This window comes from Thamnophis sirtalis, unplaced genomic scaffold (genome assembly GCF_051295495.1).
Source record: "Thamnophis sirtalis isolate CommonGarterSnake01/CBP01778 unplaced genomic scaffold, rThaSir2_p1.2 scaffold_2, whole genome shotgun sequence".
Classification (NCBI taxonomy): domain Eukaryota; kingdom Metazoa; phylum Chordata; class Lepidosauria; order Squamata; family Natricidae; genus Thamnophis; species Thamnophis sirtalis.
The window spans coordinates 152,700-175,942 of record NW_028261382.1 but is presented as its reverse complement, the minus strand read 5'-3'; the positions used below and the strand labels follow the sequence as shown (position 1 = coordinate 175,942).

The following is a 23,243-nucleotide window of genomic DNA, read 5'->3' as shown; positions in this document are numbered from 1 at the left end:
AGTCCTAGCACATCCAGAGATGCTGAGTTGGCAAAGGCCCTCTCGAGATTGTCCAGGCAAGTGGGCTTTGCAGACGAAAGGACGGTGGAATTGCCTGGCCTCTTTCCTTTTCTGTTCCCCCACCCCCTTGTGTTCCCCTGGGGGGGGGGTGTGCGCGCATTTCTTTCCTTCTCCCTTCAATGCACAGTTCACCTGGGCTGCTCTGCTTTGCAGGAACCCCCCTGCTGGTTTGTGCAGCTGGATGTTGAAACAAGGGCTTCCGTTTGAGTGGGCAACCAGTGGGCGCTGTCCTTCTGCGGAGCCCTTACTAGCCGCAGCTTCAGAAACTGTTTGGTGTTTGTTCCCTTTCCTATATTTCTATATTGTTATTGCAACTAAACTGCAAAAATTGTCAAGCTTCCCCCCCTGCTTTAAGATGACCATGTCGTCCCCAGTCAGCCTGGGGGTTCTGGTGCCCCTTAACCCTGCCCCCTCCTCTTTCTGTGTAATTTCATTTGAATGGTGTTGGGAGAGGTGAGCTGTCTGAGGCCCTGGTCTCATCTTACAAAGCGGGGGATGAACAGCAACAAAAGGGAGGAAGGGGCTACGAGGCCCAGGCTGCTTTGGGGGAGTCTGGCTTGTCTCTTTCCCTTCTTCTTTTTTTACTCTTGGCTGCAGCCCCTAAGGAGGCTTGGGGTTCTGCCCTGCCTTTCTTCAGGGTTCACTCAAGCTGAACCCCATAGTGGGAGTTTTCAGCTCTCTGGGGCTGCATTTCCCAGTTTGGACATCCTATCCAACTGGTTTGCTGAAATAACTATTGGCTAGCTAGCCTGGTTGGAAGCATTTGAAAACCGAGATTTGCAGCCATCCTCACGAGCCACGATTTGGCCTCTCCTCGGGGCGTTGGGCTTTTGAGGGCAGCCAGAATGACTCCATCCTGCTTTCTTTAGATGCATCCGTACCATCCATTTCACAAGAAGTGTAACACAATCCCCAAGTGTAAGTGGCCCAGAGGCCGATAGGAGTGACCTAGTGAAATCAACTCTCTCAAAAAGAGCAATTTCTTGGGGAAAGCACTCACCAGATCAGAGGGATCTCTGGAATGGGGGGGGGGCTCTGTTCTCTTCTGCACATTTTCATCATTGTTGGGCTGAAACCCACCCTTTCCACGGGCAGCATTTGTTCCAGGGAAGACGGGGGCCCTTTAGCCAAGCCTTGGGAGGTTTGTGAGGAGGCGGTTCAGGGAGGTGGGGGGGCAGGGCCTCCCATCTGCTTTTGGGCAACAGGAGAAGCCCATCACTTAGCCATCACACCGGGAGCTCCTGGCTGCCAAAAGCGAGGGGCGCGTTGCATGGTTAGGGCACGCTGTGTGACCGCTGCCGCCACAGGGGCTGAGCAGGAAGGCTGTGGAGGGATCAGATCAAGGGCAAGGAGGAGGCCCTCAGTTGCATCCCTCCACACTGGCATGAGAAGCAAAGCGCGGACTGGCATCGGAGCCCAGGCTGTGCCCCAGCAGCTCCAGAAAAAGAGAGACCCCTCTTCTGCCCCTTCCTCTGGAAGAACAAAGCCCAGCACCGGGAGGGAGGGAGGGGGAGCAAGAGGCCAGATTCTCTCCTAGGAAGCTCCGGGGATCTGTCCCTGAGGAGGGGAAGGGAGGCCAGAGAGAGAGGAGGGATCCTTTCAGCACCCTTTATCTACCCAGCCAGCTGAGAGGTGCCAGAAATGCAAGCACCTTCAAGGTTGCTGCAAGTTGCAAGGATGGACTTTATAATTTATAATGTTATTTTACATGCATGCATGCATACTGTGTGTGTGTGTGTGTGTGTGTGTGTCTGAAATATCTTGCTGTTGGAGCCAGCAGTGCCCGCAGAGCTCTTCTCCCCCCACCCCACCCCCATCCGTAGCCGGGCCCCCTTCGTGGTGGGGTGGATCCTGTTTTCACTCCGCCAGTGCACCCCTTCTAAGTGTCAGGTTTCCCTCTGCAGGGCTGTTCCCACCCTTCCCCCTCGCCGGGCAACGGTTGCTGGGAGCAGGCTTGGGAGAGCCCCAGGTCCCGGGTCAAAGGCCACGACCCAGATGTCAGAGCAGCCTGGCTGCCGGCCCCTTCTTGAATGATGGTCTGGAGTTTATTGTGCGGCAGGAGGAGGAGGGGATTGTCTTGGGGGCTGCTCAACAATAGCTGACAGGAAGACAAAAGTCCGAACTGGACATTTGGTGGGGAGCCTGGGCCCCTTTCCCTGAAAGGCTCAGCAGCTCTCCAATGCCAGCAGGGACACTTGCAAGTTTCCTGGGCTGAACTTTGGAGTTTGGGGGTGGGGTGCCCGCAGCAGAAGCGGATCAAAAGGGTCTCCTGGCCACGCAGGTCTGGACTGTCCCATGAGGCTCCACGCAGGTCCAGCCGCTTTGCAAACTGCCATCACCCCCACGGGCATCGCTTGGACAATTACCTGCCCGTGTTTTTTTTAAGACCCAGCTAATTAAATGTTGCCTCCCACCCATCCTTTGCAGAGACCGGCAGAGACGGCCACAGAACTGGAAAAGGGGAATGGAATCCCAGGCCTGGGAAAGTGGGGTGGGGCGGTGGGTGCGAGAGGCCCCGCCTCTCGGTCTCTGCCGGGGGGGGGGGGGAAACACTGGTGGGCCTTGAAGCGCCTATTTGCTCAACAGCACCATGGGGGAGCTCCCTGGTCCTTGCCCCACCTGATTGCTGACCTCCCCCCTCCTGGGCTTTCCCAATCCTTCCATCAGCTGGGATGAGGAGCTGCCAGGAGGAGGTTAGGCTGGCCTTGGGCCCCTCCTTTGTTTTACCTAATCCTGACCTCTGGCCTCATTCCGGGCCCCCTTGGAGGCTCTGGAAACAGCAGCAGCTGAAGGGAAGAGGGGGCTTTGGGGGGGGCTGGCCTTCAAAGGGAGAAACTGTGAAGAGATCCCCCCCCCTCTCTCTCTGAGGCAAACAGCCTTGCTCAGATTTGGGGATTGTCCCCCCCCCCCCGTTTCTTCCAAGGAGACCAAAGTGGTGCTGAAGGTAAAGGGTCTTTGCGGGACTCCAAGGACCTCGTTGAGTGGATAGTCTTGATCTTCCCACAGAGGTTTTGGTTGGAATGGCCACCTTTTGCCACCCCTCCAGGCCTGTGGCTTCTTCTTCGGAGGAGGAAGGGGAAGGGCCCCCTCTGGCGTCCTGCTGTAGGAAGAGGCTGACTGAATATTCGTAGATAGAGAGGGGGGGGAAAACTGTGGCTAGAGTGATCCTGGTCCAGTTGGGGGTGGAGGTGGGCTTTGTGTCTTGACCGCCTGCCCCATAGCCCGGGGGTTTGGGGACAATGCTTCTGAAGCGGGGTTAACCACAGGACTCTGAGGCATGAAAGGCAGCAGCTAAGTCCTCCTGGTTAGGAGATTCAGGGGGCGGAGAGTTTGGGCCTTCGGCTATGTTCCAGGGGGTGTGAACATCTGGCTCCCCCATTCTCAGCTCTCTCCCTGTTGGTGGATGCAGTGCGCTGCTGTGTTCACGCAGTCCTTGCGCAGGGCGTCCGGGGAGACCAGTGGCCATGGGGCAACCAGACACGATCAAGAGCAGTAATGAGTCCGAGGGGCAAATTCGGGGCTGTTGCTGGAGGAAAGAGAGGAGGAGGAGGAGGAGGAGGAGGAGGAGGAGGAGGAGGAGGAGGAGGAGGCAGACTCTAACCAGACCAGGCTGGCTGCAATTCTGGGCTACCAAGTTGGAGGAGGCCAGTCTAGAGACTTGAGTGAGGATCAGGATGTTGTGTTTCCCTCCCAGTGTTGGGTCCTATTGTGCTAAGCAGCTGTTCTCCCACCTTGTCCAGAGCCCAGAAGGAAGTACCACTTGAGGCTGCTGGCGTACAACAGCATGGAGGAAGGCTACGAGGCAGACCAGACGGTCAGCACCGCCAGCTGCGTGTGTGAGTCTCCAGCTCATTTTTCTGCTGTAATTGTGGCACGTCCAGAATCTTTTGGAATGATGGGAACATTGTAAAGCCTGAGAAAGGGACCATGTGGGTCCAAAACAACAGAGGCTGGCTTGAAGCTTTTCCTTTCTGTTCCTTAGCGCCGGATGCCCCTGGTGCAAATGACGGGGGCCTGAAGGAAAGGCAGCCCGGAGGAGGGAAGCCATGCAGGGCACGGGGACTGCAGAAGATGTCCCTGATTGGACTTCTGATGATGAGCCTCTGGTCACCGTTGCTCTTCAAAAATGGGGGAGTCCTGATCTGCTTCCCTCACATCAGGCCATCTCATCTCTCTCTGCAGCTGTCCGGGACCGCCTGGTGCCCCCCCCTCCGCCCCCCCACCACCTTTATGCCAAAGCCAACTCTTCTTCCTCCATCTTCCTGCACTGGGGGCGGCCGGCCTTCACTTCGGCGCAGGTCATCAACTACACCCTGCGCTGTCACCCCGTGGGGCTGCAGAATGCGTCTCTGGTGCTCTACCTTCAAACGTGCGTGAGCCTCCTTCACCTGCTCTGCCCTCACCCTGCCCCCCTCCGAGGAGCTGGCCAGCACCCCTTCCATTCACACGAGCCCGAATCGTTTCCTTCTGCGCTGGAAAGGCCGCCTTCATGCCTGGTTTTGGGGCCTGCATGAAGCACCAAGAGAGTTTCTCTTGGTTATCACATATTTAAACTGAACGGTCTGCTTGGCATTCTCTCAGTGAAGAGATTGAAATCTGCCCTTGTGGGGTATTGGTGGCTTTGCATGAGGAAAGGGCTACTGGTCAGCCCGATCCCCTCAGTCCAGGCAGAGGAGCAACCCCGGGTCCCGACTGGGAAGAAGGGGGAGCCCTGCCACTGTGTGGCCAGCCCAGTGCTGCACCTCCCTCCCCTCCCATGGCAAAGCTGAGGTGCATCCCCCCCCCCCTGCTGCACACTCAGCGAGGATTGCAAAAAGCAGTGGGCAGGGGTCTCCTGCTGACCGGTTCCTTCTGTCCAGGTTAGAGACTCACCTGATGGTCCAAGGCCTGGAGCCAAATACCAGATACGAATTTGCCGTTCGGCTGCATGTGGATCAGCTCTCCAGCCCATGGAGTCCAGTGGTTTACCACACCACCCTGCCAGAAGGTAAGGAGGAGTCTGCTGCCTGGTGCTCCTTGACTGAGAATCTACTCCTGCCCACAGGACAGCCTCTCGGGCTCTAGCAGGTGAGGCCTCTGGAGGTCCAGAGGCTTCGTTGACAGCCTACCTGTGCCCACAGCCCCAGCGGGTCCACCCCTGGAAGTGAAGGCCACGCTGATTGAGGAAGACACGGCCTTGGTCTCCTGGAAGCCACCAGCTGGCATCAGAACCGTCGTCTCCCGTTACACCATCTTGTATGCCTCCAGACAAGCTTGGATCGCAGGCGAGTGGCATGTCCTGCATCGGGAAGGTGAGTGGGAGCCCGCAGACTCTGCGTGCCAGGATTGGTCCCTTCCCGCTTTCCCCAACCGCATGGCTGCCCCGCCTGTTGCCCTGGAGGCGGTAGCCCTCGTCTGCTGGGCTGATGGCTCCAAGGGACCATCTTGTTTGGAGAGCTTGCAAGGCTCCTCTTTTGGAAGTCAGGCTCCGATAACAAGGGTGGGTCGGCTGCCACTCCGTAGCGTCTTCTTGGCCAGTCGTAGACCTCACAGGGATCCTGCACAAGGAAGACTCTCGGGAGCAGAAACGGGCTGAAGGGCTGGGCCAGGCGATGGGTGGGAGACAGAAACGGTTGGCACCTCATCATCTCCTCTCTCTCCTCCCTGCAGGAACGATAACCATGGCTTTACTAGAGAACCTCAGGGTGGGGAGTGTCTACCTCATCAAACTCGCTGCATCCAACGAAGTGGGCGAAGGGCCTTTTTCCAGCACGGTGGAACTTGCGGTCCGGCCAAAGGAGGCAAACCAAAGACCAAAACGCCTGGATTCCGCGGAGGCCGACACAAGTGAGCCCCTGGCCCCACCTGCATGCGTCACACGGTCCCTCTGCCCCCTGGGTACTGGACCACTCCTCCCTCTCCTAGAATGGGCAGCCTGGCACATTGTGGGGTGGGCTTTCCTGCTCTGGGCGTCCCACCGAGGCCCCTGGGACAGAAGTGCCTGTTTCCTTCTTGCAGCTCGTTCTGGTTCTTACCAGTTGGACCCGAGGTCCATGACGGGCATAATTGCAGGTGTCTCCATTGCCCTGGTGTGCATTTTGGTCTGCATCCTCATCCTGATCTACCGTGGCAAAGCAAGGTAAACCTGTTGCAGGTGTGTGAGTGAAAGGCTGGGTGGGAAGCACGAGGCCCCCAGTGCCAACGTAGGGTGTGCGAGCGCATCGGAGTCTGTCTACGCAGACCAGGAGCAAATCCTCACTGGTGGAAGCTCAGGTCGTCGTGGCCTCAGGGACAGAGGGACCGAGGGGCTCCTGGTCAGGCTCTTGCTTGGCTGCCCCTTTCGGACACTGGGATGCTTGGGCACCTCTCCTGTCTCTTAACCCCCTCCCACCGTTAACCTTGACGGTCCCAGGGAGTGGCAGGTGGAGAGAAGGGGGAGCTTAGAGGAGCCCTTGCAATATCGGAGGGGGGGGGATTCTCTCCTCTTCCTTCCTGCCCCTCCGCCCATTGTCAGGCCTCCACAGCCCTCTTCATTCCGAATGGGGTTGCTGTGGATCGGAGCTTATCAAGCGGTCGAACTAGAAGGGCGGTTTAACCACCGGTTTCCTCTTCCCCAGGAAAGCCGCCCCTTCCAAAAGCAGCCAGCCCAGCCCTGACCCGCTCCCTGGCAGTGGCAGCCAGTCTTCTGCAAGGAGCCCCGGGGGAGCCAAGGCTCTTCAAAGCCTGGCAGAGAATGAGCGGTCACTCTTGCCCAGGATGACAGGGGGAGGCTTTCTGGATGCCAAGGTACAAAGATACGTTTGTTTGCTTTTCTGGCTCGGTTGCAATTCGTGAGGTGGCTTATAGCAAAAGAACTGGCTAACCCCATTGCAGAATCAAAGATATGGGAGAGATCTCGGGGGACGAGGCATTGCAGGGTCTGGGGGCCTTTGTCCTTGTCCACGAAGGAGAAGACCGCTCTGGGGGACCTTAAAAGGGAGTGAGCAGGCTGCAGGGAAAGGAGGGGCCCTGGAACTAAATTTCCCAGGGCTTTGAGGGAAGGGAAAGAAATAGAAAATGGGTCCTGAGCACCTGGAGGTGAGAGCCAGTCACTGTGGCTTCTAGTCCAGCTCTCCATGTACATCAGGTTTTATTCATGCGTAGCCCTTCCATGTAGGATATCCTGTCCACTCTTCCCAACTTTCTAAGTTCTTGGGGGGGGGGTCCTGATGCGGGACAGCAGCAAAACCCTTCAGGGGTCACCTTGGAGAGGCTGCTAAAGCTGTGATGGGACTTCTTTTGCCTTTGGCCCGGTCCTTACCTGTGCTGTGTTCCCCACATTTGGTGGTTTACCTGCATTTTTTAATACTGGCAGCCACAGGTGGGATAGGTATCCAAGAAAGACAGTTTTGTGATCCCTCGGCCCCACAGAAGGACCGTGGCTCTCTCTTCCCTCCCTGGTCTGGGGGAGAGTTCTTGGTCTTTTTCTGTCTGCTGGCCGCAATGCAGGTTCATTCACTCGCGAAGGGGATTGGCACTCAGGGGCTTTGTCCATTGCCTGCTTTCCCAGGAGTGAGTCCCATGAGGTTCAGCAGGGCCTGTGCCAGTGAGAGCGTCCAGCAGTGTGTGGCAGACCATAGCTGACTCTTGGGGTGTGGGCCTGGGGGGCAGGCTGGCCTTGGGCCCTTCGCCTCCTCCCTGAGAATAACGGAAGTCTCTCCTGCCCTTCAGGGTGGAACTGACCTCGTTATAAACCGCTTTGGCCCAGTCATGAAGAAGAGAGCCCAGAAGAAACGGCTCTTCCTCCGTGGCTCTTGGAAGGAGAAAGCAGAGGAGGTGAGAGCTGCAGCCCCGTTGACCAGTGCAGGAGGAGGGCCACCTCCTGGGGAGATGGTGGCCTCTGCTGGGGTCCAGGCCTTCTGCTCTTTGCTGGCTCTTCCCCTGATACAGCAGGCTAAGTGCCTGGAAAAGCGGGCGGGTGGGTGTCTTCCTTGCATATCCTTCTCCGGTGGTGGCAGCTTCAGGTCTGAACTCCCTGTGAATTCAGCTAAGACCCCTCCCCCCTCCCTCAGCCTGGCAATACCCGGGTGAGGCGTCCACTGTGAGGTTGCAGCTAGGCTGAAGCTGCGCATGAAGTTTGTGCTCTGGGGCTGCTTACCAAGAGAGGGGGCTCCCCTTGCAGGCGTGTGCCCAGCAGGCTTTGCCGGGGCAGGTCAGGTCCCTGAGAAGTTGTAACTGGCTTGGCAAGGGACCTTGCGCTGGGAGAAGTCACAGGGCCGTCCACTCCAGCTGGCATCCCTGGGGTCTCTGAACCCACAGCAAATGCTGCCAGAACCTCCTTCTTTGATTTCTCCTGCTTCTTTGGAGGAATCTTATTCCCTTCTTCAGCTCCTCAGTCACAGATGCTGGTAATGTGCGAGGACCAGTCACTGCCCAGCCAGATCAGCTGTCCCCCTTAGGCCAGCCCAGGAATAGATGAGCCCTTCCATTCCAAAGAGGGCTACTTGGCTAGGGAGGCAGGCTCAATGGCAGGGTGGGGGCTGCATCAAACATCCAGCTTTTCTTCTTCCTGCAGGCCCCGAGGCAGCTGGCCTCAGCAGCCTTCCTGTACCGGCCAGGGACAGCCGTGCTCACTGGCGAAGAGCTGCAGCCATGTGCCCGAGTGATCTGCAGCCTGGGAACTGACGCCGAGCATTCAGCCAACAGCCAAGGCAGCCACGAGACGGGGGATTCGGGAAGGTTCTCCCACGAGTCCAACGAGGAGCTGCACCCCCCTCCCGGCTTTGGGGCTGCAGATTCCTTCCCAGGCAGCTGTCCTGTCCCTGGGCCTCTCCAGCCGCCACTGGCTGCCAAAGGCAGCGGGGGGACATTTTTCAGGGAACAATGAACTGGGAGGCCAAGCTTTCAATGGGCTGCCCGAGGACCGGCAGGCGACCCGTGTTTCCACTGCCTCTTTGTGTTTCCCTTCCCGAGTGAATGTCCAGTGTGCAAAAATGTGAAAGGAGGGCAGGGTGGCTCTCCCCTCTGTCACTGGAGCAAAGGTGCCCCCTTTGCTTGGATATCTACCTCAGCTTGCCAAAGCAGACGCCAAAGGAAGCAACCGCACTACCTCATTTGCTGTGTGAAAGTATCGCTTGTGGCTGCAGGGCTGGCGATCCTGGCAGCCCCGAGTCCTTTCCCTGAATGTATGGAGAGCCAGCGTGTGCCTGCGAGCCAAGGAGTTGTGTTGGGAAGCAGAGGGGGCTGCCCCACTGGCTTTGGGCAGAAGGATCCCCAAAAGAGGGTCACTCCAAGGGCCAGCAGGGCAGAGGCAGCAGGTAGCTCTGGGGCCATCCGGGGGCCACCCCAGCCCCAGGGTCCCACCTGCCTTGTCAGTGCCTTCTTCTGGAGTCCGCAGCTGGGGAGACAGGATGTCTGTGTGTGTGTGTGTGTCTCCGCCTCTGCTGTGCTCCCTTGGCCAGATGATGCCCCCAAGTGTTCTGGCGGTAACGGTGCCTTCCATTAGATAGTTATGAACTCACTGCTTGCCTTACTTGCGAAGTTTCTCTGGAGTCCAGAACGAGGCCTTCCATGCGCCCTGCAGGTTGCCCTGGGGCTCCCCCCCCCACTGATTTCCCTCGCTGGTCCTGAGCACGGGGGCCCATTGGCCTGGGTCATGGTCCTCAGGCCAGTGCTCGGATGGAGCCCCCCTCCCCTAAAGGCACAGCGGCGCATCCTCTTGCTTCCCACATGGCTCTTGGTTTATACTACCTCTTTTTAAGATTATTCTAGTGTTCTTGTTTTCCTGTGCTCAGGGTGCAGTTTATGACTTTTAAGCTGCCTTGCGTGTTGTAAGGCAAACTGACAGGGTATCTCGTGTTTTGTTTTGTTCCGAATTTAGTGAGTGAGCGAGTGAGTGAGATGGTGAGCAAGAGAGAGAGGGAAGCGAACCCCCCCACCCCCCCCACCCCGGTCGTATTCCCCAAAATTCTAAGCTAGCTGGTAGAGTTCCCTCCCGTTTCCATTGGGAAAAGGTTTGGCCACACGTCCCAGATGTGACTCCCAGGTGGGTCTCTTGCAGGTGACAGGAAATGTACATTTAGGACGTGAGGCTGGTGGTGGTGGGTCTGAATGGCGGTAGGCTTGGTGAGAAGACCGGCAGTCCCCCTCCCAGCTTCCCCTGCCCCACTTTGCCTTGCAAGAGCCCAGAGGCTGCCGGATCAGCTGAGAGCGTTGGCCAGTCCGGCACTGTCTCCCCCCCCCCCATTTGTCTGATGCAAAGGCTTCAAAGAAAATAATAATCTTGTACCAAAGAATGTTCTGTGGAAAGGAGAAGAAAGCCACATATTTCCCCCAAAAGACAATTGAGATAGTTAAAAAATGCAGCATCAAATAATTTTAATGCCTAAGTAGATGTGGACCCCAAGGAGCCGAGAACCAAATGGAGATTAGGAGTGGACTGGGTGGTTTTTACAAAGGGATCTTTCATGCTCTTGCTGCCAGAATTGTTTTGTAAAAGTTGGAGTAAGGCCCTCCTCGGCTCCAGTGACTTCAAGTGTAATTTTGTTTTCCATTTCTTCAGCAGTTCTGTTAAGCAGTAGAGAAGAGAATATTTCTGAATGCCCATTTATACTTGTTGAAGAAAAGGAAACTTGCTTGCCAAAGATTGATTTGGGGGGGGGGGGTGTCTTGTTGGCCAGATCTCAGCCTGCCCCACCATCAAATGACGTCTGCTTGAGTGGGCAGCTTGCTGATTTTCGTGGCAATACCCTTCAAGGCCTGCTGTGCCCTTCTTCTCCAAAGACTTGTTTGCTGTGAATATTGACAGTTTTGGACCTCTTCTGGGGAACGAGGAGGCAGCGCCAGGGCATCCTAGTTTCTGGCAGTTGGCAGTGAAGACACGCCCCGTCCCTTGAGCCCTTTGGTGGAGCCCTCAGGGTGGAGGAGCCTGCCCTCACACAGAGGTGGGGCTGGAGCAGAGGCATCCTGGTACACTGATGGCCTCCTTGGGTCTCCCGCTTTTCCTGTGGAGGGTCCTTTTCTCCCGAGTTGCCAGAGTGCAAGCTCAAGAGAGGGAGGGAGGGAGGGAGGGAGGGAGGGAGGGAGGGGGGTTTGCAAGTGGGAAATAGTTTGTGTCCAAAGTTGCAGAGCAGCAAATGAAGAAAACCAAAGATATTTAAGGCTACCTCGACAGAGAGGCCTACGCTAGGTAGGTAGGTGACCTTTCTTTAGTTCTATTGTTTTTGTTTTGAATTGACATTGTCTTTTCAGTGGTCCCCTCCCCCACCTGTACATGGGGCTCTGTGAGTGTGTGTGTGTGTGAATGACCTTTCCTTCATCACAGGGCAAACCTCGGCTGGCAGTGTGGGGTGGGGGTTGAGAAGGACACTTTGGGGACCTATGGATGCTTCCTAGCAAATGGTTCCTTTCCTTCCGTCTCCTTTTCAATCCAGGGGGACCTAAGGGGCATCTGCCCCCATCAGTTCCCCGGGACATCCAAGAAAGCATTTGGAAGTGTGACCTGACCCTTCTAGTGCATATGCTCAGCTTGTGCCATCAGCAACTTGCAAAGGGTGAAGCACTTGGTTCACATGGAAACATCTGTAAGCAGGTCCTCCATTCTGAAGAGCGGTAAAATGCCCCTTGAGCGAAGGCCACTTTTCCAAATATCGGTTCAGGGCATATTGTCCATGGAGAGCCAAAAAAAAGAGCCAGGTCAGGTGCACGAGGGGTCTGTGTGTGCAGTTTGCAGGACTTTGGGCAGTTGAGTGTGGCTGTCGTCCCCCCCCCCCAGGCACCTGGGGGACCTCCTGACCTGCATTGGGGGGGGGCACGGCTGAGTGTGTGGGCTCGGCCACAATGATCTGCAAGCATTGTGCATAAAGCATGTGGTTTGTGAACCTCCCCAGTCACGGCAGGTTCAGCAAACCTTTCCATTCGTCTGGGAGACCCTTATCCCAGGTTCCAGGTTTAAGACACCTTTCTTCATTTTGTTCTGAAATTATTTATCTGTTTAGAAGGAGTTTTATGCTTTTCCATCTCCTTCTCGGGATGCTTCAGAACTCTGGCTGGCATCATCACCGCAAGATTTGCTCCTTTCTCTGGGCACAACTGTTTTGCTGCTGCTGCTTTCACTCTTCTTGTTCTCAAGTGGTGTACCCCCCTACCCCAAAAGCAGGGCAATGAGGCCTTGGGAGAAAGGGGCTACAATGGCACCACCGCCAGGGCATCCCCTCGCACACTGGGGCTGCCTTGCATCTCAAACACGGGGGGCAACACCACCCAACTCTCCCTTGCCCTTTGGGGTGAAGCCCTGGATTCGTTTCCCATCGATTAGGAAGAGCAACTAAAACCAGAGCAGGAGGCAGAGGTTCTCCCTGGAGTACCTGAAACCAGTCACATCTGGATTCCAGTTGTGCACTGGAGCAAGTGTGAAGCTCATCCCGGGGGTGTACTTGGCTGACTCCTGGCTCTCTTTGGGCAGGTTGGCATATGGACCTTCCATCAAGTGGGAACCCCCCCTCCCCTCCCCCCCCCAAGATGTCTCAAGCGTGTCGCTGCACACACACAGAGCACCTGCTGCACCAGGCCTGGCTCTTTGCTCCGTGGCTGTTTCAGAGACATGTCCTTCCCTGTATCCTTAAAGATGAATGTGAATGAATTGCCAGTGGGGGGTCCAGCCGGGCTTTTTGGCCAAGGGAGTTCTGGCTCTGGCCACTCCTGCTGTTTTCTTGAAGGGCCATCATCAGTGGCTGGCCGGCCAATGGGGGAATCGGGCTGAATTATATTAATTTTGTATTTGACTCAGGGGATCAGCTCTGTGAACTTCATTGTGTCAGGACAGTTGGTGATGGTCTGATAATGAATGTACCTTTTTAAGATATCTTTTTTTAACATTTTGCTTATAATATGCTTTTTTTAAAAAAAAAAACCTTTTGATAGCATAATGAATGTTTACCTGTGTCCTTCCTCTGTCCTCTCATCTCTTCTCAGGCTTGTCCTGATTCTAGCACAAACGTCATGCCAAAAATGAGTAGAAATTTAAATGCCAAAATGTTTATGAAACTGCTATCTTACACAGATGGATTGCACAGTTGAAATAAAAGTTTCCTGTAGTAACCTGCGGCCTGTTTCCCTCTTGAGGGCTCCGTTATCCTTTCTCCCAACTTCGCGGCGGGGCCCTGGCGAAATGAACGATCGGGGTAGGACCTGCGCATCTGGCCGGGGAAGGTCACCGGGACGCCATCGACCTCCAATTCCGGCCGGTTGCCGGGAAGCGCCTCACTCGCAGGCATCTTCCGACGCAGCCGGCAGGCAGGAGCTCTCCGGGCGGGAGCGCTTCCTTGGGTAGGAAGCTCGGGAGGAGCATCCTCCTCCTCCTCCCGGGGATGCCCGCCCACCCACCAGCGGGCCGATCGGCAGTTCCTGGCGGGGGCGCCGCGGGAGGGGAGGCGGCCCGTGCAGGGTCAGCCCCGCTGGCGGAGGGGTCGGGCTGCGCATCGCGGTTGCCGGTTCGGCGGTTGCTTGCCCAGCAGGGCGGCCCGCCATTACTTTCCACACGGTTTGTTATCTGCCCAAGAGCACTCAGCTTTCCTCAGAAGAACCTGTGGAGATGCTTTCTTCCTGACAGGCTTAAGCCTACGAAAGGGCTGCTTTTGTACAACTCTTCATCTGCTGATGGAATGCAGTGGACAAACCATAATGTGGCAATATATTATTAGTACCTTTTACTGTCTTACTCTGTCTCTGCGCTTTCTCCAGTTGAAAAGGCAGAAGGTCCATCCCAGAGGGAAAACAAACCACTTGTTCACCTAGGTGCTCCCGTGTTACACCCCTTTTAGGCGGCCTGCACTGGTTGCCGGTTGTCTTCCGGGTGCGATTCAAGGTACTAATTATGACCTTTAAAGCGCTCCGTGGCTTAGGCCCAGGGTACCTGCGAGACCACCTACTGCCACCGGTAGCCTCCCACCTTCGTCCAGTGCGATCCCACAGAGTTGGCCTCCTCAGGGTGCCGTCGGCCAGACAGTGTCGACTGGTGACCCCCAGAGGGAGAGCCTTCTCTGTGGGAGCCCCTTCCCTCTGGAATGAGCTGCCCCCCCCCCGGAGCTTCGCATAATCCCCGACCTCCGTCCTAAAAACACGCCCTAAAAAGTTGGCTTTTCCAGCAAGCTGTCCTGGCCTGAATAGAATAAAATATAGGATTAATTTGGTTGTTAATTTTAATTTAATTTTTAAATTTTTATTGTAAATATCAATTGGGGTTTTTTTTGGATACTTTATTTAATGTCCCTTTTAATTTTTGTAATATGTGTTTTATGTTGTACGCCCCCGAGTCCTTGGGAGAAGGGCGGGATATAAATCCAATAAACCTAACCTAACCTTGTTCCTCTACAGGGAAAATGGTTTTGTATATGAGCTGGAATTTATCTAGTGAGAGAACCCAGCTAGACTTTTTGGATTATTCTGTTATTTTTATAGTGCCTGTTTCTGATCGCATTAGTATTATGTGCAGGGCCTTTGCAATAAACAGAATCAGGTCTTTATCAAAAGATATCTCTCTCGCGCTCTCTCACTTTCTCTCTTGTCAGTTTCAAGCAGCCTGTTTCCAAGCAAGGGTCCTCAAGTACCAAACTTTCAATGCCTGATAGCCAAACATGCAGGCCTTCTCCCTGAAATGCCAGGTACAGAGCTGGCCACTGTGGCCATCTGTTGACCCCCTGGCAGTTAATAATTGAGTGTGAGATCCCAATCAACATGGCTGCCAGCCATGATTGCAGAGTTTTATCCTGGAGATTAGGATGAGGAGGGACAAGCGTATAGAAGCATCTTGAGAGGAGTAGCAGCAATCACATGGCCACTATTTGTGGGAGAGGGGCTGCATATCCCAACCTTCCCTGCAGTCCAGTGGCCATTTTTTGAAACCATCTTGAGCATTTGGAGGGGACTTGGATTCCCTGATGCTTACCTAAAAACAGGAAAGTTGGTGGAAAGGAAAACGCACACGTTTCCAGTTCCTTTGTGGATGGGAACATGACTCATACCGTTTCCCTTCTTCTTGAGGAAATCTGGTGGGCTATCCCAGGCAGTGGGAAAGTCTCCCAGATAGCAACCACCACAGCAATACAGTTTTGCAGATGAATACAAAATTTTGGTTGTGACCAAACAATCTGGGAATTCTAGGATCTCCATTGAGCAAATGGCAAATGCCTTCATAGCTGTGAAGATCAATCCAACAATAAAAACAAAATGAACAAATAAATACCACACTAAGCATTTTTTTTTCATTCCTTGTCTTGGGAGATAAATCAGAATGGATCTGTACCTCTGGGCTGGAAACAATTGGAGCAAAATTAATAATTTGGACAACTTAATCCAGAAGTAAGTGATGGAAGTCAACCTAGAAATCCAGTAGGTCTTCTATTATTGATTCTAGCTTCCATGCTCCTGGAATTTGGGGAAGGACTGTTGTGATTTACCATAGTTCCCCCCCCCCATTCCTGTTTCAGGTATCTGTGTGGCTTTAAAACAACTGGCAATCCATTAGTGTTCCAAAGTAGAGTCTCACAGCAGGCAGGGGCTTTGCTGCTGCTGCTGCTTGTTCTAGATCTGGCCCTGTGGAGGGAAGGTGCTGCTCCCTTCCCCTCCACCATGGACACAGAAGCCACCCAAATTGAAGGAACATAACTTGTGAACCCCTTCCCCTTCTGTCTGTGCCCTAATTATGTGTGGAATAACACTTCACATTTACAAATTGTGGGGATGTTTAAATACCCTAATGTGGATGAGACATTTAAAAAAAATAAAGTCTGTGACTTAAGTTTTTCATTTTATTTTTAATAGGAATGTTGCTATCCTTGGTGCTTAAATATGTGAACTTTGTTATATATAAATAGATATGCTAGTAACATATTATGCATACTTGGCAATGTGTCTTTTCGGTTGTATGTAATTACCATTTCATATTAAAACATGTGTTTTCTAATGTATGCTTCACCTATACCTATTTTTGGGATATCAGTTGAGTAATTTTTATACAATTTCAAACGTGTTCCTCATTGGTGACATTTATTTTTGCAGCAACTCTTAAAATAATCTCTGAAATAACACATGCAATAGGACTGTGACTGTGGCAAAGATGATGTAATTCATATTGGAACCAAGCTCCAAAACTTTGTCTGTTATTGTTCCCTTAGTAAGAAATGAAATTACTATGTAATACAAATGCCTTCATAATATCACGGTGCCTGTGTGAGCCTATTCCTATGAAGTATAGGAATGACGTTTCTCTTTCTATGTGGGTGGGTGGGAGGGTGGATGGATGGATGGCGAGCTGAGCGGACCTCAGGGCAATGATTACATCAGTTTTTGATCTATGTTGTCGTTCGTGGAATTTGTGTCCGCTCTGACTGTCCTGAGAAATCGGCGCTGCGATACCGTCCGTTTCCCTCCAACGGCGTCGAATGAACATCGGACCGCCGAGTGAACGCGGCGTGGCCGAGCAGGCGCGCGCGGCTAGAGCGGCTTCCGGCGGAAGTCTGCGGGAAGAGCGGCGCTTCCGGCAGCCCTGGCGTCCTGGCAACGGCCGCCATGCCCGTCTGGGTGCGCGACTTCAGCTGGGAGCAGACGGCCGAGGCCGTGCGCCTGACCGTGCCGCTGCGGGCCGGCCGCCTCCGCCGCCACGGTGTCTTCTGCACGGAGCGGTACCTCAAGGTGGGTGCGAAGGTTGGCCTGGGGGGCGCCGGGCGGAAGGCCGGGCGGACGCCAGGTAACGCACTGCTGCCCCCCGACTCCCGCAGGTGAGCGCGCCGCCGCTGCTCTTCGAAGCTGCGCTCTTCGCCCCCATCGACGCCGAGCGCAGCCGCGCCGAGATCCGGGATGGCTGCGTCGTCTTCACCCTGCTCAAGAAGGAAGCGGCCCCGTGGGCCTCCCTGCGGGCGGAGGACGGTGAGGACCGGGGGGGGGGGTCCTGCCCTGCATCCCGTGCGGCCGCCTTCTGCCTCCTGCCCCGAACCTTTCCCAGCCGGAATGTCTTTTTCAGGGAACGAAGCGAAGATGCGGGAAATTCGCGAGGAGGCCGTCCGCCAAACTCAAGAGGAGGCCCGAGCGAAAGCAGCGGCGAAGTCGGCAGAGAAACGGGAACGCGGCAGACTCGCTCTGGATGCCGCCATGAAGGTAAAGGGTCTTCCCTCAAGGAGGGAAAGCACCGCCAGTGGTTGCTGTCCAAGTCCGCTTCGTTTGCCTTCCAGCCCTAGAATTCTGACCCATCACAAGTTTCTGGATGGTCTTTCTCCTTCTTCACTCCTTCCTTCGTTCTCCTCTCCCCCCAGTTGCAACCCACGTCTGGCCTTCCTGGAGCCCCCTCTTCAGAAGTACCGTCCCTCAAATACGGGTGTCTCAATTAATTGTCCAGTAATTTACCGTCTGTTGTGACTAAGCTCTGGATCTTGTTGGCCTTGTATTTTCACCTCTGAACCCCCATAGCTGGTTCTTTATTTTTCTTTCTCAAGCCATGACAGCTTCATTCCCCTGCACACCTTTTGCTCCTTTTCTTATTGTAACTCTTCTCAAGTTTTGGCCAACCGGTCCTCTATTCTTCCTGCAACATTTGAATTCTAATTTCCTTTGTCCTGTTACACTTGTTTCCCCACATCTGTTCATAGACCTCAGCCTCGAAGCTTTTCTCTACTCAACCTGCGTCCCCTGTTCTTTTCTTCTTTCTAACTCACCTCTTTTTCATGAGTGGAACGTTTGCTTATCCTAGCTCCCATCGGATGGGTTATCAAATCTGGTGAACATCTTGTCTCCACTTACTTCACTCTGAAGTGCCAGCAATGTCTATGTATACTACATACATGCAGCTCGGAGTTATTTGTGATTGGAGCAACTCACAAGTCTATTAAAATCAATACATAAAAGGCTAATACTGAAATGCTTCTGGAAATGAGGTATTATTATACTATCAGTAGGTGGATAAAGAATTATAATTAAAACTAGCTGTTCAGTAACTACCATTTGCTGTTGGAAATCAGATGCATTTCTGCAAATTCTTATTATGCTCAGATGAGGCTGTAAGAGAAGAGATGTAGGTGCATCTCTAGATTCTGCCTTATATTTAACTCCCCTGTGGCCTTCGGAAAACTGTCTCTCTGAAAGTGGGAATCTTAGTTACCTGCCTGATAAGTTGTTAATGGGGAAGCTTGTCCCTTAACAGAAAAACAATTTCAGAATGAATGCCCTATCATTCAAACAGCTAGAAGAAGCAGAAAGAAAAAGAATAGAAGAGCTAAAAGAACAAGAGCGGAGAAAAGGCACTGAGGAGATTGAGGCATGGAGGAGGCAGAATGAGATGCAAAAGAAAGCGTGTACTAAGCTCCAACTGCCAGAGAGAAAGACAGAAGTGGTTGCAGAAATGGAAGAATGCCAGAACCTGGAAGCTTTGGCTGGGAAGGGAGTGTCCACATCAGGAGCATTAACTAAAGGTATTAACGTTCTCATTGTTGTGTTACTATCTGGACATTGCACTTTCTTTCACGGGACACTGCAGTCTTTTGGCTTTGCTGTGGCTGGCTGTGTTTATTTAAAATATTTTTTAAAAAATGAAAAACCTCCCCTGTTGAATTTCAGTGTACAGATTGATAATATAAAACCATAGTTTCAAAGATGGACAAATACTATTGAAAAGCATTTTTCAAGCAATGCTGATCAATTCCCGCAGTGCCTTATTTTGTTTGCCCAAGGAAAGGGTTACAGTCAGAGGCAAAGGCGCTTGCAGGCATTTAGCCTCTGAGCCTCTGAACTTCATGTTCTGCAGGGATATCACCTTGGGGAAACCAGACCGAGGCTGTGATGGTTCCATATACAAAAGCTTTAAGCTCCAGCAATAACAAAAATGTAGCAAAGAATCTCAGCCTGTCTTCTCCCAGCTCACTATAGTGTTAAGAGAGTGGGGAGAACTCCGGGGGGGGGGGGGGGGGCTTTCAAGATTTTATTCCTGTGGAAATAAAATTCCATTCAGATTTCTAGAATTGCCTCAAAATGCTGGCATGATACCAGTTACAGTCCCATATTTTTCGTGTCCCCCCCCCCCCCCCAATCTACATGGGTCATAACTCTCATAGTAGTACATTCCAGGAATGCCTCATAGGGATGTATTAAGTGTTTGGTTTCGTTCAAATCTTCTTGCGTTTGTATCTGCATACATCTGCCTTATAAATATCCGAAACAAGAAACATATCAGTGGCTAGACTTCTTTTTCTCCCTTATTGCTACTATAACATTAAACAGCTTTTGTGTTTGACTATTACAGGTGGACATTATGGAAATATGTTTTCAGAAAAGATGAAGGATGATTCAATTCCTTCTCCACGTCCCCCTGGTAGCATTATGATACATTTTACACCTCGTGTCTTTCCAACAGCCCTCAGAGAATCACGAATCCCAGAGGAGGAAGAGGTAGGGGGATTAGCTGCTTTGTGCCATGGAGGGCTGGCAGGCAGAGGAGTTGCAGCAAGTTATTGGAAAACAGATGGTGCTTGCTTCCTCCACTACTTTTCAACACTAAGGCTGAAAAATATTCAGTGTCCTTGGGTGGGAAAGGCGCCAGGAACTTGTCTTGGGCCATGCCTCATAAAACAGTGAGGAATTGTAATGGCTTGTGAAGAGTAAGATATTCTCCTTCCTTTTCCCTGCAGATCTGGAATAAATGTTCCACAGTGTTTCATGAGGCATGGCTTGAAGCCATAGCCCCAGGGAAATAAGAGTGCCTTATTAAACACCCTGGCAAAAAAGAGGTAGTATCAGGAATGCATTTTCAACCCCACTGCATTACCTCTAGGGAGCCACGGAGCCCTAGAGACACTATCTAGGAACAGTTACAGAAGCTTAAGTATTTTTCCAGGCAAACATATAGAATATATCTCCTGATTAGGCCTACATAGAAGGACTGGCATTGCCTTAATAGCAACATAGTGTTGAGAGACAAAATGCTAGAAAATAAAAATGGAACATAATAAGCTATATTTGTTAGGAAAATATTTAAGGGAGGTCAGTTAGGTAGATTTCGTTATGTCTATGCGTGCAGTGCTTCACTATTATAATTGTACATGACAAAAATAAACATTGTAACTGCAAACTTTGACATACACTAGGGAAAATACAACATATACCAACTGTAGAGAAATGTTGCAGTTTCTCTTCAGGGATTCTTTTTCTGTTAACAGAGGTCCTAGGAGAAGAGGCAGCCTCTGCAAGAGCAGGATGTCAACAGCAACGAGTTTTACAAGTTGGCTGGAATCTTTTGAGCCTCTCTTGAGTAGAATCTTAGGCAGGAAGAGCTTGTTTTGAAGCCATGCTTCTCTGATAGTTTAGCTAGGAGCATCTAGCTGATGTGTGTGTGTGTGTGTTTTATTTGCAGTGGCTATGTAAACAAGCAGAGGCTCGCAGGATAATAAATGCAGATATTGCCGAGATTGAGGATTTAAAAGAAGAGGAGAAGAACCCAGAATGGTTGAAAAACAAGGGAAAGTGAGTTTGGAATGGGCTTCCCAAAGGTGGTCTCCAAAACCTGCTATGATTTAGAGCAGCGGCCCCCAACCATTTGGGCACCAGGGACCGGTTCCGTGGAGAGGTTTGTCCACAGACTGGAAAGGACACGGTTTTGTCCACAGATGGGACTCCACTTGTTTTCACGGACCGGATTCTGGCATGACATGGACCGGTGCCAGTCCACAGACCGGAGGTTGTGGGAGAAGAGGGCTTCAATATTTGTGCTTGTTAGTATACAGCTTTCTCTCACGCACATTCTTCTTCCTTAAGCAACCAGAATGGCAGCTCCCATGTGCTCCCCTGTTCAACAGCATTGCGGAGGCAATCATAGTGTAACTGGGCATTTCATTAATTGCAATGAAATGAGGTATGTCCTATACGCATACCAAGATAAGATAGTTAGGTTATTGTTTGGTTTTAAGACTTCGGTTTCAGTTTCTTATAAATCTTACAGAGTCAGCAGTGTATTTTTGTGTATGTGTGCTGTCAGTAAGTAGAAAAATATATTTGCTGAGTCACAAAGCGCTATAAATATGTTCATAAGTGAGTGGTTGACGTAATCAGTTTAGTGATTAGTGATCAATTGAGTGATCTTTAGTAAAGATGCCAAAGTCTTAAGCCCCGTTGGAAATGCAGTAGCTATTCCTTTGTTCACATGGATCTTCTTTTTTTTAGCAAAATGTTTGAAACTGGTAACTATCTGGCTGCCATCAATGCTTACAACTTGGCAATTCGTATTAATAATAAGATACCAATCTTATACTTGAATCGAGCTGCTTGCCACCTGAGGCTGAGAAATCTACATAAAGTAATCGAGGATTCCTCTCAGGTATTTGACCTTTATAGCCCTTCGTAGCATGGGGCCAGGCTAGCTGAGGGATCCCCTCTCCCTGGTTACATCAGCCCACCCCATCAGAGCTGGCAGGAAAGGCATGGTTCCTATCCGAGATAAATTCCACTCATGAAGTTTCCACTACAGGCTGCCTTCAAAGAACAGATAGAAAGGACCGAAGTGATGCATTTACACTCAAAGACTGGGTTTAGTTCACACTCCATCTGTATATTTTATTTTGCCAGGCCTTGGATTTGCTCATCCCTCCCGTTTCCAACAATGCCAAGGCAAGATTAAAAGCTCACCTGAGGCGTGGACAGCATTCTGTGAACTGGAATTGTATACCGAAGGTAAGGAGAAGGAGACTTTGAAAGGTAAAATGCCTCTACTTTTATTTATTTTTTCTTCCACTATATTGCTGCCATTCTCTCCTTACAAAAAGGATTATCCCAGTGCTTCTTGAAACCAGTAGAAATGAGCTACTGTAGTAAAAATATTATTTATGTAAAATATTTTGTTTATGGAAATGGGGGACATGAACTTATTTTCTAGGCTCACAACTTCTGTTCCTTTGTTAAACTCCAAATCCTTTCCTTTCCTAAACTTAGTCCTGTGTGAACCTGTTGCCTGCTAAGCTTCATTAAGAATTTAAGATTATCAACTGCTTTCTTGCATCAATCTTTTATAACGTGGCCGTTCTTTTCTTCGTCTCTTCTCAGGCTCTTCCTGTCAGTTGTATTGTGCTAGTTTAGTGTCTGGTCCAGAGAAAAATGTACAAAAATATAGTGAATGCCAAAAAATGATATTAATCACAATGGCTATTTTTAAAAACCATCACCATCGATATAGCTTGACCCGTTCACATTCTTCATTGTTATTTGGGAAATGTGATTTGGGAATCTAGCTTGTGATTTTGCAATTATTTATAAAATGCTAACTGTGGGTTGGTATTTTGTATTTAGATTAAATTACTTGTATTCTACTAAACTTCACGTATTCTACTCACTTGCCGTATTAAGAGCCCAGGAAGCCCCAGTGCTCAGGAGTTGTGTCTGGACCCTTTTCCTCTAGGCTTATCTGAGTGTAAAGCTATTTTGAGGAAGGCTGTTAATGCTGTTACATAAACATACCATATCTGTGGCCTCAAAGATAAGTGATGGGTGCTAACAATTATTCTAGGCCTCCAAGATTATCTGGCTGCTCTCAAGATCGAGCCTACAGATAAAAATATAGAGCAGGATGTGGAGAAGATTCGGCGCATAATTCAAGGCAACGAGTAGAAAAACTCTTCGGGCAAGTTTGGAAGATTTCTTTGGCACTGGCTGTTCTCCTCTTGGGCTGGAGCATCCCTCTCGGGAGGCAGAGGCCCGGAAGACGGCGTTCCTGGGGAAGAGGCTCTGTCCTGGGCCCAATAAAGCCGCTCCTGCTCCTTCTTCCTTCGTCTCTTCAGCTCCCTTCTCCGGGGACGGCGGGGGGGGGGGGAGAGGCTACACCGGCGAATGGTCGGTGCCCGTGTTGATCCCGTTGTGCTGCGGCGGCCCGGCGGCGGCCAGGCGGGCGGTGAAGGCGTTGTCCAGTGGGCAGAACCGGCAGGGCGCCGTGGCCGAGGTGGGCCGCAGGGCGCCGTAGTCGCTGGCGGTGGTTTTGTAGAGCAACGGGACCGCCGCGCTCAGGCGCGTTCCCGTCACCAGCGTCCGCGCGTCCGCCAGGCACGTGAAGATGGGGTTTCCCGGGTTGGCGGCGGGGAGGCTGCGCGGCCCTTCTCTCCCGGAGGCCATTTGCCCCGGCCGGACCGCGGCGACGACGACGGCGGAGGAGAAAGGAGAGAGGCCTGTGCAGCGAGCCGCCTTCCGCGTCGCCCGGGCAACGG

At 52.1% G+C, this 23,243-nt stretch overlaps 2 protein-coding genes across 2 annotated transcripts in view; both read left to right on the top strand.

Annotated features, from left to right (window-relative positions):
• The window catches only part of PRTG (protogenin), a 32,151-nt gene extending 21,206 nt beyond the window's left edge, over positions 1-10,945 (top strand). Inside the window, exons 12-20 of the mRNA XM_087703896.1 lie at positions 3,801-3,896; positions 4,243-4,429; positions 4,920-5,047; positions 5,181-5,351; positions 5,710-5,886; positions 6,058-6,178; positions 6,657-6,825; positions 7,750-7,854; positions 8,594-10,945. Coding sequence (XP_087560022.1) covers positions 3,801-3,896; positions 4,243-4,429; positions 4,920-5,047; positions 5,181-5,351; positions 5,710-5,886; positions 6,058-6,178; positions 6,657-6,825; positions 7,750-7,854; positions 8,594-8,905 — 1,466 coding nt within the window. The 3' untranslated portion in view covers positions 8,906-10,945. The remainder of the gene's footprint in view (positions 1-3,800; positions 3,897-4,242; positions 4,430-4,919; positions 5,048-5,180; positions 5,352-5,709; positions 5,887-6,057; positions 6,179-6,656; positions 6,826-7,749; positions 7,855-8,593) is intronic.
• Positions 10,946-16,557: 5,612 nt separating this feature from the next.
• On the top strand, positions 16,558-22,806 carry DNAAF4 (dynein axonemal assembly factor 4). The gene is given in 10 exon segments (XM_014058747.2): positions 16,558-16,707; positions 16,794-16,941; positions 17,036-17,169; positions 18,248-18,476; positions 19,304-19,449; positions 20,411-20,520; positions 21,217-21,370; positions 21,619-21,688; positions 21,691-21,723; positions 22,553-22,806. Coding segments are annotated over 10 exon segments (1,248 nt in total). The 5' UTR covers positions 16,558-16,584; the 3' UTR covers positions 22,654-22,806.
• Positions 22,807-23,243: the final 437 nt, after the last annotated feature.